Raw genomic sequence first — 19,839 nt, forward strand, 5'->3', positions numbered from 1 at the left:
GCTTCCATGCTTTTCAAGAGACTCACTTTGAATTTTGTTAAAGAATCTGGAGGGGTGATTTTCTATACCTCACAAATTCAGTCTTAGAAGTTGGTTGCATTTTCTCCTTCTCAAAATCCAAGTAATCACAATTACATATTTAGACTCATCAGTCCATTTAGTCCTTTGCTCCATATGTCAGATGTCCAGTTTAAGTGTTCTAGAGCAAATGTTGTTCTTTTTTTGTCCTTTTCTCAGCAACAGCTCCTAAGTTTTTGGAGATTCCTCCCTTATTTCATATCATTTGACTTTGATCTTCGTTATGCACATCTGCATCATTTTATATGTAATCTCCTCAGAAATATCTTCTTTGGCCATTTTAGATGCACATGAGTAAGAAATGAAAGGCATTTAAGGTGTGTTTATGTAGTTGCTTGTGTGGGTGTTCTTTGAAGAGAAGAACATAATGTCAGTGAGAGCTTTGGGAGCAGCTTTTGTTGTATCTTGTTGGTCTTAAGAGTGGAAAGATGGAAGAGTTATAGTGGCAGGAGAGTCTATGGAAGTGATATTGATAGATTTGATATTATACTGTAAGTTTGAGGTTTTGTGTAATTTTCTGGTAAACATGTTTCATGCTTTTTTCTTACGCTGAAAACTGCATACATATAGTTGTTTTGACCAAAATTAAATTTACAAAAGAGTGGTCTCAGAGGTGTCTCACAGTCCTGTGTATTAAACATGTCATCTTATCATGCCGCAAAAGGTGTTTGACTCATTTTAACATTTTAACAGATTAAAATTGCAGGTGTGACCGAGTTGGAACATTGAGTTGCTTTTCATTGCACTTTTCCTCATAGGAGTTTGGATAGTCTGAGTTTCTGGAAGGCTGGGGGGCTTCCGAGTTGGAACTGAACTGTGCTGAGTGGTAGCTCTTTATTGTATTGGTCACAACTGTGTTAGAAGAATGGTAGTTTTCTCATGTCTACAGCTGTTATCCTTTCATGTCTTTATGTTTCTGTGTTTGTTTGTTTGTTTTAGAGTAACTACCTTGTGTTTATGGCAGAGCTGTTCTGGTGGTGTGAAGTGGTCAAACCCTCTTTTGTTCAGCCTCGAACACTTGAAACCAAAGGTAAGTCTGGAACTCTCTTATCCAGCGATCCCTAACCTAGTTCAAGTTTGTCTTCTTTGTCCCAGTTCCTAACACACCTGAGCCAGGTAGTAAGCATTCTACAGCACTTTACTGTCTGGTTCAGGACTCATGGCTGGATCAGAACAAACTTATGGCTGGGCTGGCTAGTATTCTCTACAGTGCTCTTCCAGAATCTGTCTTTGATAATGAGCCTGTGTCGATGCCTTTGTGTTTTCAGTATCTGACCCAGTCCAGTCAACAAAAATGGCTCCAATAACCAAACACAACCTGATCCACAGGCCAACCAGCCCTGACCAGCAAAGGTTTGTCTTTTATTATATTCATAGATCAGTTAAAACAACAACTCAAGTAGTCGTATACAAGTAGTTACACAATAGATTGATTCCACAGACAGAAATCAACTCTAGTCCTGGACTACACAGCATTCTGAATAGAGATTCTCCATTAAAATCAAAACAGTGTAGTGCTGGACTAGAGTTAATCCTATCTTGGAATCTGACCCTATATATTTAGAAGCTGGAGGGGTATAAAGCCCCCAGCATTGGGCTGTGCAGCAGTGGAACTGTGTTCTCTGGAGTGATGAAGCACCATTAAAACCTTTGGGATGAGGTGTAGTGGTGTTTGTGATCCAGAACTAATAATCCAACATCAGTACCTTACCTCACTAATACTTTTGTATTTGTCACTGAATGCAATCAAATCCTCACATCTAGTTTCAACATCTAGTGGGAAGCCTCCCTAGAAGAGTAGAGACTGCAAAAGAAAAGAAACTCCCTATTAATATCCTTGATTTTCGGAGATATGTTTCTGTGAGCAGATGTCTACAAACTTTTGAGTAAATGTATATTTTGTGAATTTCTCTTTCATATTTTTGTCAATTTATTGTCCGAACCATTTTATGTTCTTTTTGTTTGTGTGTTTGGTTTATTTGTTGCTTTTTTTGCTTTATTTCCTTTGCTGTAGGTCTCAACCAGACACTGCCAAATCAGGTAAACATTGCCATTACAGCCAATAGTGTTTTCAGCACAGGATAGTGTTTATTCTGCCCTGAGGCACATGATTATTTAATAATAGGGCTAAATAATTATGTAATAACACAAAGCAGTTAGGTTAAGGCAGAGAAAACACTAAGTTGTGCAGAGTCTAGAGCTGTATGGGACTGAAGGGTATGGCTTATTTGTTTTGAAGTGTATAAGGTTAAGCATTATATTTTGCTTGTCTTGTAGCAGTGATAAAGAGGTCCAACTCTCTGTCATACGTGGATGGGTGTGTGGGGACGTGGCCCAAAGAGAAACGGTCAGTGCTGGAGACCTCCTTGTTATCACTCTCACATTAATGTACACATTAAACTAGTATTCTAACAGTAATGTTGCTGATTCATGTTCATGTTGTTAGTTAAAGCAGCATCCAGTTAGATGTTTTGTTATGGGTCAGACTCCAATACTTTAACATCTATAAACGAGTAACAGTTTTATGTAGAATTTTTCTTATCTGCATGCACTGTAGATAACTGTTGTAAGATGGCTGTTATTTTAGATTGATTGGGTATGATATTAGTTTATAATGTAATTTGTTTTGTAGATTTAGAACGTATTTCCATTGTGGCTCCAACTACTACATTCGAGTGCCATCATAAAACCTGTTCAGTTCCAAGACCATGAACACCACATAAGAGCTAAATCAAAAGAAGTTTATCAATCTCAGCATATTACACCTCCTGTTACTTGTATAGCCTGTTTATGTGTTGATACATATAGAGGACTTTAAAAAAATGGAAATCATAAGATTGATCAGATTACAGGTACATGTATTGCATATTGTACCAGTTTTCTTTGAGAAACATAATGGCAAACATACAGCAAGTAAAACAAGCAACAAATAGAATCTACTCTTTAACAAATTCAGGAGACTAATTAACAGTACAGTTTTAAGATGAATATTAGATTAGTTAGTTTATTCACTGACTGATCCACCCCCCCCACCTCTCTTTCTCTACCACAGGTCTTCAGCCCATGGTATCTCATTTGAAATTCCATTTGATGATGATGTGGCTTGCCCGTCAGGTCGTGGGCTAAGTCGGTCTTCAAGCTCAGATGGCCTGGGGTTCAAAGTTCACCAAGCGGCACGGGGCATGCGCAGGAACCTCTCCTTCCAACCCGTTAATGGGAGCACTCACCCGTTGCATGAGGAAGGAGATGATGAAGCAGCATCACGCAACTGTTCCATGAGGCCTCGTGTTAGGACTGAATCTAGGTATTTAATTTAACATATTTGGCAGCCTCAGAAAACATCCTCTGACTGAGCAAAATGTGAGCTAATCAAATAAAGAGTACCTGAATAGTGATTCTCAATATCTAGCTGTATCACGATGTTTTTAGAGCTAAATTACACATGATCATTTTAAACCTGCTCAGCCTGTTTTGGCTATGTTTTAGTCAGGTGCATCCTGACTGATACTGGTATTTGAGTGTATTTAGAGTTAATAACACGTCTTTGGTTAATTGCATGTAAGGTGAAAAAAAGACTTGGCCGATATCAAAGCATCAAACAAATTGACCCACTGCATTTAAATTTTCCTCCAATTGGCAGAACATGTTTGTGTTTGACAAAAGTAATAAAGATAAATAATCAATTGAAATATTGAATCACACAAATACAGAATACTTGAATAGTGATTCAGCATTTGAATACTGGCACTTGGAATAGTTACCACAGTTTGATTAACCTTGGTTATATATTGTATAGTAATTTCGTTTTGGGTCATTGTCCAAAGCAGTGGCACCTGTGTGCTTTGTAGGTAATTATGGTGATGCATGTAATCAACAAAACACCTTGTATGTCATATCATGTGATCTAAAGTATTTCTCTGCCTTTGTAGGTATTCTAATGGTATACTTCCGGAGGACTCTGGTCCCCAGCCTCTGACCCCCACTATGGAGGAAGCTCTAAAGATCATACATGACTCTGAGCGTCCCCACAGCAGCCTACAGCCCCCTGGTGGGGAAATTGCCTTCTTCCTGCATAGCCCTGACTCCTGTGACCATGGTGCCACTGACCCTAACTCCAGCACGCAAGAACCTGAGGACAGTCTGTCTAAGGCCCGTGCCGACGACGCAGAGCTAAACTCCACGTCCACAGAAATAGACACGGGAATTCACGTGCGCACAGAGGACATTCAGGATGGGCAAGATGAAGACTCGTCCTTGAAGGACTACTCTGACATGGACCAAGACTACGAGGCACGTTCATGTCCATTACCTGACACTGGCGGTGGTTTTAGCCCTGTGCCGAGCCTGCTGGGGGCTCGCTCGCTGGCCACAAGCTCCACCTCTTCCATTGGCTCTGCTTCTGCAGTGCGCATGACCAGCTTTGCTGAGCAGAAGTTCCGCAAGCTGAACCATGCCGATGGCCGGAGTGGCGGGAACACTCCAGAAAGTGACATAGGCATTTCCCCCAATGCAGCAATGGCAAGGTCCGTTACGCCTGATGCCCGAAGTCCCGGTCGGGTCACCTCGCCCCGCGACCCATCCAGCTTGTTGGTGTCAGAGATGGTACAACTGAAGATGAAGCTGGAGGAGAAGCGGCGAGCCATAGAAGCCCAGAAGAAGAAAGTGGAAGCTGCCTTCACACGTCACCGGCAACGGATGGGCCGCACGGCCTTCCTCAATGTTGTCCGCCGCAAAGGAGCCACTTCGCCACTAGGAGGTGACACCAGTAGTGGTGGTAGTCCTGATGAAGGTGAAAAGAAAAGCACAGAGGCAAGAATTTTGAAATATGATGAGAGCGGTTCGAGATTAGAGAGGTGCAAGCCGGACGGGGCACCCCTGAGATCGACGCTGGAGGAGGGAGGAGCTGCAGAGGTGGCGGATTTATCAGAATACACACGATCCATTGAGCGTCTGAACACATCTCTGAGTTTCTTGCAGACGGAGATGCAGCGGCTGGCACAGCAGCAGGAGCGCATCATGCGCCTTCGAGACCAACAAAGCTGGGTGATCTCCCCTCCACACACGCAGCCGCAATCGCAAATGCAGCCATCGCCAAGGAAACACCCACTGCGTAGCAGTAGTGCTGTGGGCCGTGGATCCGTGGGCTCCCTGTCCCCAAACCTTTCCTCCACAGGGTCGCCTCGAACCACCCAACGCTCACCTGCCCCTATAAAACGTAAGTCAGCTTCATTCCATGCTCGGACACCCCGTACCCCGCGGCCCAACGAGCTGAAGGTCACTCCCTTTAGCCGGATGCTGAACACACCACAGTCAGTAGACAGTCTTCCCAGGCTGCGGCGATTCTCTCCAAGCCAAACACAAACTAGCTCATTCGCGTACCTGGGACACGATGAGGGACCTACAAACAAAGACCGTGCAAATAAAGAGAGGAAAGCAGTGCCACAGGCTAAAGACGAGCAACCTGAAGCAAACACTGATGCAGACGAGATCGCAGCAAACACTCTGTCCAGTCAAGCGAAAGAGAGAGAGGAGGAGGTGAAGGAGGAGAGAAAAGATAAAAAGATGGGTGAGGCAGGGTCAGCTGAGGAAGCCAGATTCGTTAAGGCAATGACAGTGTCACAGGTTCACTCTCGGCCAGTAACAGAGAGCTTGGCAGGGACGACGGAGGCAGGCCCAGTGGAGGCTCATGTCCAGGGTAAGAAGGATCTGATCGAGGTGCCCCTCTCTGTGCTGAAGCCTCTCGATGACGAGAAAGTAACAGAGAGTGGGACGGACGCACAAGATCCAGATCAGAAGATGTGTTGTGGATTCTTCTACAGGGTAAGACTGAATTCTTGTTTTATCTCTAAGCAAAGTAATACAGGTTTCACAGTCCATTTTGTTGCTGTTTAGGGATGCACATGGTAAACGAAAATTATTGCTGACCATTTGGGACTTTCAAGGACAGTCTGAAAGTCTGATACATCAAAGCCTTGGCTAAACTATTTAGTGCTTTTTTTAAAGTGCTTTTTGAGCTGGATGAAAAAAAATCTAATTTACACAATTCTCTCTTTACCACAAATTGTGTGACATACTGTTCTCTATAAAAATGGACAATGTAAGTAGCACTGCTAAGCAGTAGTAGCAGCTGTTTTGAAGCCTTTACAGTATATTAGAGGTTTCACAATACCAGAATTTTGACTTCAATAGCAATATCAGCATCACAGTACTGCTCAATAGTGGTAAAAACCTAAAAATACTTGTCACTGTCCGAACATCTAGTATGCATTGTATTGAAATATGCAAATTACTACAGATTAATTGACATCTAAATTTTGAATGCATCCACTTTATTAATACAAAACTGTTTAAAAGTAAATAAATGTGTTTAAAACAAACACAAAATGGATGAAACCTTACGTTGATTATTTTTAGGTGTATAAGGTCAAATGTTACTGAATAAAACTCTTCATTTACATCAACTTGTATGTTTGAGATGTGCTAATCAGAACAATTCAAATGGTTCTTTGTTCATAGCTCTATATAGAGCCATTGGCTTTACTAAAGAACACCAGAAGAAGCAGTGTAGTACATTTGGGCTGCAAAACTGTGAATTGTAAATGTGATGAGTGGAAACTTGGACCTGGGCATTTAAAGGGTTAAGGATGTTTGACGTTAAGGAAGAGACTGACTGACTGACTGACTTGCTTGACTGAACAGATTCACTGTGGAATATTTAAAGAAAAGAAATGCTTAATGCTTAATTTTGTATTAAAATCTTTAAGCAAACAAGCGACAGAAAAAACTGAACATAATCACCTGTAACAACAATACCAGAATACTGTCCAACAAGGGTCTATAAACGAATGACAACAGAAATCAAACTGTCTTTGATAGAGAAGCAGAAATCCCTGTTTTGTTTCCTGCTGTTTTATACTTATTAGAACTCATATGAGCTTTGTTTGCTAGAGATTAAGGAAGGCAAGCACAGCCGCACCAAGACTGTCATCTGTTGGATGTGAACAGATATAACAGCATCACCTGACATCCAGTGCTTAAATGTTTTATAAAAATAAGTAAAAGTGGCCACGTTTACATGCAAGAGTAGGAAAAACACAAAAGTATGTAGAGCGTGGGGGCACCAGGCTGTTGTCATATAGAACAGGGGTATGGAACTCAGAGCCAGAGGCCAGTGTAGTTTGCTGGTTTGTCTGCTGTCACAATAACTGAACTTAATAAATAACCCCTCAGGTGTGCTTGAGCAAGAAGAACATCAAATCGTGCAGGAATCAGGCTCACCAAGAACAGAGTTCCCCATTCCTCTTGTAGACTCTGTCAGTTGCCCAGTCTAAATCTCTGAACTCTGGCCCCATAGCCTCTGGTCTCATAGACATTGGACCTAAAGCCTGTGATGTTCACTAAAGAGTTGGCATCACTACGTCAGCTCTGTGAGGCTGCACGGCTGCAAGTGTATCAAAAAAGTTAATAAAGAGGCTTTTCTGCACATTTTCCCACTAATTGTGTATCCTTACTTTGCAAGACATTCTTCAGTTGTTTGTCATTTTTTATTTTGGTTTGTTATCTTTTATTATTCTAAATATTATTATTCTCAATGTATTTCTGTTGCATCACATTTTTATCTGCAAAAAAGTATATCTTAAATCGAATGTCAAAATGTGCATGTGGATGGAAATCTAGCTACTGATGTATTTATACTTCTGTGTGCTGAAGTGTGGCTCATCTGAGTGATTGTGTTTGTATCTCTGTGTTGAAATTTATGTATTATTGTCTTTTGACTCAGGGTTGGATGCTTACAACATTCACCCTTCATTTAATTTCCAGTCAAAACAGCGATTAAATACAAGTTATTCATTTTTCTGTGTCTTCTCAAAGTGGAGAGACAACTCAATCTACGCCTCTGGATCTTTTCTGATCTGAAGCAAGAGTGGAGCTTGATTTTCTCTCTACCTCCCAAAGATGAAAGCTTTAAGTGCTGTTAATCTAATGATGACGGTTTAGGGGGTCTCCCAGGTCTTACAGTTGTTGTCTATATCTTTTTTAATATTTGTTTTTTTTTGGAACTCTAGTTTTGGAAACTCTTATTTTTTTCACTTATTTTGCTTTCTTATGCATGTGGATTAACTATCTTATAACTAATCTCCTCACAAATGTAAAACAAAACTTTTACTTAATGGTCATTTTGACTGAAAATAAAATAAATGAAGGGTGGTCTCTGACCTTTGCACAGTACTTTATGTTTCTACACCCTGGGCATGTTCTGGCTTATGCATTTTACTGCTGTGTGTGTTTTGTTTCCTCTTTTAGAATGTCTTTACATCTCTGTGTGTTTCAATTCAGGCTCATTTATTTGTAGATCAGTCAATTTTGTGCCCATTCATTTGTGTTCAGGATGACCAGAAAGGTGAGGAAGACATTGCGCAGAAGAGGGCGGCTCTGCTGGAGAAGAGGCTGAGGAGAGAGAAAGAGACGCAGATGAAAAAACAACAGCAGGAGCAAGAGATGGAGCAGAAGAAGGAAGTGGCAAAGTTAGTTTAAACTCTGTGCAGAAGTTAATTAGTTAGTCACCCACAAATCTAGCCTCAAAACTTACTCCTGAAACTATGCTCAGTCCAGTTGTTCTAAGTGCTGGGCTTGTGAGCACTAAGGCTGGATATCTTTCAAAAATGTTTAATACCAATACTGATACTTTAATTAGAAATAAGTGTGAGGTGCTGGAACTGGGTATATATACTGGCTGTAATGGATCACAGACTAATCAAGAAGAGCTCACATTATTAACATGCATAGAGAATGTAATTTAGACAATCAGCAGTCTAGATATTGGCTCACTAACACTAATAAGACTGACTAGTTACATATTGAAATGAGATGTTCAATGATGTGGAGTGATTCTGTCGGTTCAGTAAAGCATCAAAATTCAGTGAGCACCTCTCTGCTTTAACACACTTTGGGTAAATCTCTGTTTGGGGAATCTGTTTCAGATTGAAAGCAGAGGAGGAACGTCAGAAGAAAGAGGAAGAGAAGGCGAGACGAGAGTTTATCAAAAATGAATATTTGAGGAGGAAGCAGCTGAAACTGATGGAGGACATGGACAGTGTCATCAGGCCCCGCACCCCAAGCGTCAAGCAAAAGAAGCCCCGGCCCAAGTCTATGCACAGAGACATTATGGAGTCTCCCAAACCCCCTACACGGACAAACACAGGTACAACAGCTACTCAGAAACCCAGAAAACCTACAGAAACATTGGAAAAATCTGAAAGCTCAGGCTTACTGTAGATTAGAGGAAATGTATTTCATTATTTGAACTGATCGCAGTTATTTGAGCTGACTGTTATTATTCCCCACAGTTGTTAGCTTTCACAAACTTATGTTTACGTTGCAACAAACAAAATGTGAATTGGGTGTGTTTTTATCAGTTCAGCTGAGACAAAAACATGTAAGCAAAAGAAAGCAGAAAATGTATTTATTGAGATCTCAGGAACATTAAGAAAACCAGTTTTAAATTCTGGCTGGTGCTTTAACACCTGTAGAGGGCAGTGAGTAATGTTTGTTTATTTGAGCTTCAGCAAAATGAAATTGTTCATCACAATTATTTAGTCAGACAGGAAGGCCTAATTCAAGCACAGGTATTATAATAGCTCTAGTGCGCAGCTTTCATGCTGGCGTTCAAGCTCGAATCAAATAGGTTGTTGAAACTCAGATAGGTTTAGCAAAGTCAGCTCTGCAGTATTGATTTTCTCATGAAAATCTAATAAAAAAATAAACAAAACATCATTTGATCAGCCAAGGCTATCAAACATTTGCATATGAATGTATCTTTTTACAGTACAGTGTTTGTTTTTTTCAATATTTTGTGTTTGTTTATTCATTTTTAGAAAAAATATAGTTCGGCTATTTTTAAACAACTGATTTGGGTCCTTGTTTTATGTATACAATCTTATTTCTTCTCCAGGATCTCGACCTCGCGGATTCTCTGTCTCCAGCATATCACTTGCCTCACTTAACCTGGCGGACAATGAGAGTGTCCAGTCAGACAAGAGAACGTCCAGGTAAGCTTTTGTGGTCCTGGACCACCTTAGCTGGGTTTGTCACCTATCTGAAAAGTATAGCAGCTCATGTTTGTAGTATGTCCCTGCAGGGCAGTTTTAATTACAAGTTTGTCTAATTTATGGTTACATGAGCTTAAAGTCTTCCCCAGAGTGAGGCTTTTTGAGAAGCCACTTGGAATTTCATTTGTTTTTTTTTTTTGTTTTTTAACATATTAAAGTTTTCCTTTTTCTTAAAATACTTTGTTTACTCTAAATCCCTGTATGTTAAAGTCTCCCCTAAATTCTCCTCTTATATTCTGTCTGATATCACTCTCCTTTGTCATTTTCTGTTGGATATCTTTCTCCCTTAACTTCCTAACTGATGTCACTGTCCTCTGTCACTTCCTGTCTGACATTTCTCTCCTCTGTCACTTCCTGTCTGACTTTTCTCCCTGGCATCTCTACTCCTCTCCTGCATGCTGTGGCAGACGCAGTAAACTGTCGCCAGGCAATCTGTGTTTCTTTCTGACCTCTCCTAAAGGGGGGAAGGCCAGGTCAGTTCCCTCAGTTTGGACCAGACCGCCGCATCGCTGCCAGTTCAGCAAACTGATAGTGTTAGATGTTACTGCCTATTTGTTTTTATTGAGTCCATCTTTCATCTTAGTATTTTTTGTTCTCCACATTAATCACGCAACATTTTATTCATGTAACACATGGAACTACATCTTCTTCTAAACCGCTTATCCTTGTGGGTCGCAGGGGGGCTGCTGGAGTCTATCCCAGCCGTCAGAAGGGCAGAAGGCAGGATATACCCAGGACAGGCCGCCAGTCAAACACGGAACTATCCATTGTTAATTCTAATAGCACTAAATTGTAATTGCAGTACTTTCATACCAGCACAGCTGCTTAATAAACAGCTAAAAAAAACGGAATGTTTCTGGTATGATCTCAAGGGTCTAGGCATAAAATTAAAGAGGCCGTATATAAAACCATCATCAGTCCAACTCAGATAAGATTGTGTTTTGCCTTGGTTTCATCAATCTGAATGATCTTAAAATGTGGTATGGTCAAAGAAAAGTTTTAGAGCCAAGCAAACACCCACACAGTCTTAAAAAAAAAAAAAATAGGAAAAAAAGAATGAACAAAACAAGGCACTCACCCCTACATATGGAATAATTTGCCCTTTGTTTGGTCAGGTTGGTGGCTGGCAAAAGGCAAACAGATGCAATCAGACCCTCCAGCTTGTTGCATTCAAAAGTACAATATAATTGCAGAACATTTTTCTAAGCCATAGAAAAGTAAAGATTAAAATACAATTAACCCTTTGCAAATATGACTGACACGCCTCTCAGCCAATTACAGTTGTCTCTAAACACTACCTGCAGTGAGAACAGTGGTGTCAATAAATGAGTCAAAATTATGAAATTAAGAAATGGTGGAAAAAAGTTACTGAGGAACGTATACTTCTTGACACACGCTGTCCTGGTCATCTTGAGGACAGAGCTGTTTTTTTATTTCATTCCTGAAGATGAAACAGGTTTACATTGAAGTATGTGGAAGACAGCACTTAGCTCAGTGTCTAACTTGTAATGTTACTAAACAATTGTGCTGACTAAGGAAAGTCAAAATTTGTATTTGCTAAAAATAATTTTAATATGATGTCTAACAATAAATAACATTAAAAAAAAATCATCAGTAAGGTAACAAGCTAACTTTTTTAATTTAACTGCTTACAGCTTGTTAAATCAGTAAGATTAAACAGAACTGTACAGCACTTACATTTGTGATTAAAAACATTGTGTGAAGATGAATATTAATGTAAATTGGGAAGATTAATATGAATCATACATGCAGTTCTCTGTACTGTTTCATTAAAGTTTGCTTAAAAACCTCATGTAAAAGATGATGAGTCCTCCTCAGCATCTTACGTTGCTCCGACTAGCTTCAGTGTTAGAATTCCCTCATCTGAAGAGGCAGCTCCTCCACACCAAACCAGGAGTTAAACACTCCACCTTATTAGACGTAAATTTTGCAAATAGCAGTTTTGCAAATGGTCAGTTGATTGGTGTCAGCACTGCTTTGTGGAAATGGAAATAGTGATGTAATCTGCACATCAGACTTTGTAGTCAGTTTTGGGAAGACACTTCCCAAACCAGTAGTTTTGTCTTTCTGTCAGTTAATCATTTGGAATTCTAACATAGTGTTAAGTAAATGAATATGGGGGTGAACTGGCACGTTACATTGTACAGCCTGCAATGTGCATCATTTAATTCTTTCATCGCTAGCCTATGTTTTAAATGCAAACAGCAGGGGGCAGTAATGCCCCATTAAAGAGACAATGTAGAAATGTAGAAAATGAGAGAGACCATACAAACCAATGCATACACAAACACGTATGTAAGCACCCCTTGAGTTATAGCAGTTAGCTGTATCATAATTGGTGGAACACCTGCTTCCAGCTTTCACATCAGGCCATTCATGCTTGATTCAGCTGCTTCTTTTGCAACAGTGAGGTTCTAATATGCTATTTCCATGCTAACTTGCTGCTGGCTTTTCCATGCTTACCTAGTACTGATTTCTGGCTTTAACATGCTAACATATGTGATGGCTCCTTATTCATGCTAACCTTTATAATGCTCCTAAATGTTTGGCTGTGTGTCTGGTTGTAGTGAATTGTAAGATGAAGTGCTGCAACAGCTCCTAATCCTTATATCCATCCACTAAATAAATAATCCAGTATTTAAGAAAGTCTTTGTGTCCATCCACAGGCCAGAATCTGCAGAAGGTCAGTTGTCTCCATGTCCGTCAGTAAACAGGAATGGGGAGAACTGGGAGAATGAATCAACGACATCATCAGCAGCATCCAACACAGAATACACAGGTGCACAAAGCCTGCTATTCTTTTTCATACTCACATAGAGCCTTCTTTATGTGCAGTTGAGCATTTATGATATTTGGATATGTGTAGTAAGTTTATTCTAATTCAGTTATGAGCAATATTTTATGTTGATGCATGAATGCAACAGAATACTGATAATCTCTACTATCTCTTCCTAAATAGGGCCGAAACTTTACAAGGAGCCCAGTGCCAAGTCTAACAAGTACATCATCCAGAACGCTCTGGCCCACTGCTGCCTGGCAGGCAAAGTCAACGAGGGACAGAAGAACAAGATACTGGAGGTCAGGAGCTAGCCACAGTTCTGCTGTACAGTAACAGTACACTAAGGCCTGTTTCACACATACTACCTCCGTGTGACATGAGGGATGTGCCAACGTACCTGCTGCAGCTTGGACACATTGTCTATTCATGCATACAGTGTTTGCACTTTGGAACAGTTCAGTCAAATCAGTTACTTTAGTTTTCTTAATAAAAAGATAATTTGTATGAAAGAGCAGCTTATATTTCTTTACCCTCAGCAGTTTTCTGACTTGTGATTGGGCACTTGTTTCAAACCTGTACATCTACTGGAAAATGTGTATGTAGAACAAAAAACTTTAGACCATGATTTAGTTTTTTTTATTGTGTTCTCAGTGTTTTTCTTAGTTTATTTTGCTGTATGTTACTGTGTGAACGCTCTGACCTGTTTACATGAGCACTGAAATGAAAAGCAAGCTATTCCGCTTACACCACACAGAGGTAGTATGTGTAACAGGCCTAACAGTTCATGTAGAAAGATGCTTGACCATTTTGAGGGTTATTGAATGCACACGTGTACTGTTCATGTTTATTTGTCTGAAACATTGCAGATCCGTATGTAGTTTTAAATAAAGCACTGAGTATAGTAAAGTATAGACTGCCGGTTTCCAGGGGGAGGGAGCTTTCAGGGGACCAGCCACCAAGAGACCAAGCGCTGTGCTCAGAAAACATGACAGTGGAAAAAATGTTTTTACTCAAACTTCCTCAAAGTTCACCACTCTTCAAAGAGAAAATAGTAGGGTTGCCCATATCTGTATCAGAACTGATCCCGGTATAAATTTAGTGGATCAGTATTGGTCAAGCCCTGTTCAGTTTTGACCATGTTGTGCCATTTCTGGTATAAACCGATATTAAAGCTGGTTTATACTAACTTGTTGATGCGGAAAGCATAAAAGCAGCCTTTAGTAGTTACAGTGTTATTCACAATCAAGCGAAGTGAGCAAGCTACTGCACACATGTTGGAGAGTCAAATTGAATCTTAAATCAATAGTAAATGCATTATCAAACCTCTTTTCATTTAAACAACACTGTGCATGCACATCTGAAAAATGAAGTGATTTTTCTGCAGCATTTCTGGCCAGCTGTGTGCTGCTACATCAGTATTCAGTCACTAGAGATAAAACAAAGTTTATAGATGTTTTATTGGCACGTGTTGGAGTCTGTTACTGTCGTCTCTCAACATGAGCACCAAATAAGTGTCAATGTAAAACAGGCCCTTATGAAGCTGAAATAGTCAGAGAGACATAGCCAAGCTGTTAGGTGTGTAAATATCACCTGTTTGGTTTTATTAAGAATACCAAAAATTGTTGAAGCAAAAATGCATTGGTTATTAGTCAGCACCACAGTTATTAGTATAAGAAACGGCTGAGCAGGAAACTGTTTATTTGGATGAAAGAACCAGACGGACTTGGAGGAAACTGTCTGTTTTGTTGAAGGAGAATCCCAGGCAGTGTGCATCTACCAAACTATCGATTGCTACATCTCTGTGCTATTCAAAGAGGGCATGTAGTTTCACAGACAATGAGAAGTGATATTCAAAATGATCGATCTACAAGGAGACAGGAGTGTGTGGAACTCGGGCGCGCTCTGTATCTTTGCTGTTTGCTGTCGTTGAGATGTAAAGTCAGTCAGAGTAGTTTCATGTAAAATGCTTTATTCTAGACAAACTTATTGACTCCAATTAGAAAACAGGGATCACCATGTCTACAACGCAAATAGTCATTTTACCTGCTGTCCAAAATCACCAATGAACCATGTTGAGTTATTGTATGTAGTGTTGATAATGTTGAAATATTTCATCGTGCATGTATCTTTGCACCATGAATGGATTTAAAAAATATACATTTTAAGCCAAAAGCTTTTCTCGGAACTATCTTAAAACAATGTCTCAGGCATCAGAAAGTGTATTTGTAACCATTCAATTACAGAAAAGTCACATATATTTCACAAGTGTGCAAAAACCATGTTTACAAATAATCACACTTTTTTTTTTTTACATGATCACATTTTTTCATGTGATATCAGTTTTAACATGAAAAACCTGATGTTTCATTCACATGTGAAATTCATGTGACTCTTCTGTGAGGGTGTGTGTAGTAGCGTTCAATAATGTAGCTTTTAGAGGCATTAAATGCTTTGGACGTCTGGTTTCCGTCATCACTGCTGTGAACAATTCTCACTCTGACTTAACCATTGAATTATGTAGATATTTAGAAAACATCCACTGAAATTCCCCTTTAATGGGGACATTGAACATGTGCATATGGCAGAGAGACTTGCTGTCATTCCTTCAGAAAGATCTGAATTGTTTCCTCTCATCTTCTAGGAAATGGAGAAGACGGAATCTAACAACTTCCTGATCCTGTTCCGGGATTCGGGTTGCCAGTTCCGTGCGCTCTACACGTACTACCCGGAGACACAGGAGATCAGCAAGCTGGCAGGCATTGGCCCGAAAGCCATCACGCCTAAGATGATCGAGAACTTGTACAAATACAGCTCAGATAAGAAGCAGTTCTGCCACATCCCTGCCAAGACCATGTCCGCTAGCATCGACGCCATCACCATCTACAGCCACCTCTGGCAGTACAAGAAACAGAGTACGCCCAAAAAACTGCTCAAATGAGCCCCGCAGAGAGCAACCAGACACTCACTACACACCTCACTGGAGTTCCGATGAGGATTTTGGACACTTTTGCGCCATCATCGTTTAGCTTGTTCCTCCAAGAGTGACAGGAATTACAGGATTACGGAAGAGTTCCAATGTTACGCACAGCTTGAATGTCAAGATTAAAAGATGGATTTTGAGGTCCATGTCATGCAGCGAACATAACGTCAATATTAGCTGGCACACATGGTTCATCTGTCTGCATGTGGTGTGTGCGTGTGTGTGTGTGTACACGTGTGTGTATGTGTGCGTGTGCCAAATATAAAGGTTGTAGCATTTGTTCCTGAGAAACAAAAAAGCAGCATAGGTTGCTCACCTTTGTTCTTATTTTAAACACTTTAAACTTTCGTGGCCTTACGCTTGTCTTGTTTCAACATTTATGCCTGCTTTTTAATGACCCACAGTGCACTCTTGAGTTTTATGAACAAGCCAATGATTTATTTAGGGCTAATTGAGATTTGTGCACATGATCATGAGACAGAGAAGATATGTTGAGGCCTATTTTTCAGATATGAAGTAGCCTGGGTCTAAATTGCAATGCCAATGTTATTTCATCATTAAACAGCCTGTGTAGTCTATGCTGAGGGAACAGCCCAGACACCAGAGCTACGTTCACATTACAAACCTTAATTAATTCAGATTTATTGCTCATATGCAATCTTTCTGCCTTGTCAGTTAACATTCCCATGTTTAAGTGACCCATATCTGTGCCCTGAAAAGAACTGCATGCACACATCCTAATCAACTTCGCAAGAATCAAACCTCATGAACAAACTAGAAGTACAAGCCTTTTATCACAAACAGTATTTGCTCTGAACAGCTCTCAGCTGTTCATGATTAGGACGAGATGCATTAAAGTCAACCTGAAATCGAAACTGACTTTCTTTTCCCCTGTTTACTATTAAAAGACAAAATTCAAAATCTTCCTTCAAAATGCACTGACGTCTACCCTCCTTGAAAATGTTTTCTGAGTTTTGCTTATGTCAACATGCACCATCAGGCCTGGACAAATAATATCAACTGCTCCCACCACACCCACCTATCATCAAATGAAAACACTAGTGCGGAGACCCCTAATACCACTTAATATCACTCAGAAGTATGTCACAAACTAAATATAGTATGATTCCTGATTCACCTTGGCTTCGGTGCTTTTTCATTGTTCTCATTAGGATGGACCACAAATCCAATCTAGGACCATATATGAAAGGCTGCGTTCAGACTACAGGTAAAATTGGTCTTAAATCTAATCTTTTACTCTTATATGTTTCATATGTGTATTTTGTATATCAGTGTGTACAGCAAAAAATACAATGAATCTGATGTTTCCAGTTCAAATTTGGGCCACTTTCATATGTGGTACTGAAATCTGATGCATATACAGTATAAAGCAATGTAACCTCTATCTGAACAGTCAGATTGGAATTGATGTGACTTTTCCGTTAATCTATCTCAATCCTCATCATAATTTCGTGTTCACTAAAACAGGCCCATGATGGCAACATCATCAAAACATCTATTCCTATAGTTACACTTCACATCTTTAGTTTTGGAGGATGAGCGAGGTGAGCGTGGGCATTGTAAACAAATACACACGGTGCTTTCTAAATCAAACAAACAGAACCAAACCAACCAAACAAAACCAGATTTGAGCAGTAAATCGGATTCGGGCCACTTTTAGCTGCAGTCTGAATGTAGCCAAAGTGACTCAGATCTTTTAAACAATTACACTACTCTGAAAACATCGGATCCGGGATTATAATGATTGATGATTCAAAATTGGATTTGTGCCACCTTTCACATGTTCTTCTAGATCAGATACATATCTGATATATGGCTGTACTGAAAACATTTGGATTGGAATAGATGAAGTACTACGACCGTTGTCCTTATCCAGTGTCAACTAAAAAGGGCTAATGATGAATAAATGTATACATGCAGACTCAGTTATTCACACTAGAGACAAAGACGGGTCTCTTAGGCTTCATTTACTTTTCAGGGCAAATCAGATTTGTTTCTTGTATCTGACTTTATTGACCGCGTCTTTCAAGTTATAAGTGACCAAATCTGATTTGTACATTCAGGCTGTAGTTGCATTTGTTCACATTGGTTGTGACACATGCTGACTAACACCTAACACTGATAACTAGCTGTTAGACATCTGTTCACAACAGATCTACAGAGTAAAAAATGTTCCCTAAATTGCTGCCAAAACCTTCTGCTCTCCCTGTTTAATCTGTTATATGTGAATATGCACAGCTGCCTTTCTTGATGTACATTCTGACATCTGAACAGCCTCACTCAAAAAAAACGCATGAAATCCGTCTGAACCGTCTAACTGAGTCACACATCCAGAAATCAGATTTGATGCCGCCTACAAATGTGGCTTGAATTCGATTTGAAAAAGTCTGTTTTCGTGTGGCTTTTTTGCTGTTCAGATGCAGAAAATCTAATTTGAGCTGCTTGCCTGAACAAGACCTTATAAACTTGAAGCGCTCAAGCAGACAGATCGGATCTGAGCAAAACATCAGAATAATGTAATGTGTACTGAAATGTGAACGTAGCCTAATTTCAGTTTTAAGAAGGTCACATGTTTATGAATTGTTATTTTTGTCTTACTCTATGAATTTATTTATATTTTGATAAATATCATAATTTCCCTGACAGTGGTGCATATGACTATGAGCAGTGTATGTATGTGTGTGTATATAATGGCTATCATGTTGAGCTGAAAGCAGAAATCCTTTGTCTGGCTTCTACATGTTGTCCTGTGGCCTTTCGTCATTTTAAGGAAATCAGCACGGACCTAACAGTTTCAGCTGCTGGACTGTAACACTACATCATTCACGTGAACCTCGCCATGATTGTGTAACAGTCTCCGAAGTGTTAACGTTAACGTAAAGTATGTTTAAAACATACTGGTAACCTTCTTTTAGAAACACAGTGCAGTTCAGCTGCCAGTTGCAGTAGTTTACATTGACAAGTTAGTATTAAAACCAGAGCGTATAATTATTGAATATAATATTACGATGCTTCCGTATAGATGCTGCCTATATTGTTGCGAAGTAACCTGCTTATTCATATTAAGTATAAACGACATTTCCAGGAGCTGTTACATTTTTACAGGCTTTTTTGTCTGATAACACTATTTTTTTCTTTCTTCAGGTTCAAATGAACTGAAAGATGTTTTTATTTTTATTAGCTGAAGAAATTCATCCATCAGATTTATTAAAAGCTGTATATATATAGTTTTACATGTTAAGCATATTTTTAAAGCCATTGATTATTAATGATATTTTTCATATGAACAAGGAAATGCTTTAAACTTGCAAAGTGTTATGAGTAAATGTTGCTAGTGTTGGCTGTGGAAGAAGCTACAGTGCAATGAGAGTACAGTGTTGAACATCTGAACGTTTTCTTTTATTCAGTTCAGTTCACTACATCTCCTCTTCTGTCGTCTATGCGTATTTATCATTGCCTATGTGCTGTATGTCGCGTCCTATCTGAATATCTGTTAACCTTTAGGCCTACACAAATACAGATTTTCATCCAAACATTGCTTTGGTGGTGCTATTATTATTATTATTATTATTATTTTTATTAAAGGTAAATTCCACCAGGTCATTCAGAGTGGATCACAATGTCAGATGTTGATAATGCCAAATGTTGATAAATGTGAAACAGTGTTATATTTAAAAAAGATTTTCTTTAAGGACTGTTTTGCCTTATAATGCCCTGCATGTACACTATGGCCAAAGTATGCGGATAAGCCTCCTAATTGATTCAGGTGTTTCAGCCATTCCCATTGCTAACAGCTGTATAAAATCAAGCACATAGCCATGCAATCTCCATAGACAAACACTGGCAGTAGA

General features: G+C 39.6%; 1 protein-coding gene across 2 annotated transcripts; it reads left to right on the forward strand.

The window, feature by feature from the left end:
* Nucleotides 1-1,017: 1,017 nt before the first annotated feature.
* Nucleotides 1,018-19,525, forward strand: LOC118803118 (calmodulin-regulated spectrin-associated protein 2-like; the record flags this gene model as incomplete). Of its 2 annotated transcripts, none has more annotated exon segments than XM_036563624.1 (12): nt 1,018-1,108; nt 1,347-1,431; nt 2,093-2,118; nt 2,356-2,425; nt 3,131-3,382; nt 4,008-5,898; nt 8,467-8,603; nt 9,060-9,280; nt 10,031-10,127; nt 12,875-12,987; nt 13,168-13,286; nt 15,629-19,525. In XM_036563624.1, coding segments are annotated over 12 exon segments (3,399 nt in total), but the record flags the coding sequence as incomplete, so codon positions are not given.
* Between the last annotated feature and the right edge of the window lie 314 nt (nt 19,526-19,839).

This window comes from Colossoma macropomum, unplaced genomic scaffold, assembly GCF_904425465.1.
Source record: "Colossoma macropomum unplaced genomic scaffold, Colossoma_macropomum, whole genome shotgun sequence".
NCBI lineage: Eukaryota > Metazoa > Chordata > Actinopteri > Characiformes > Serrasalmidae > Colossoma > Colossoma macropomum.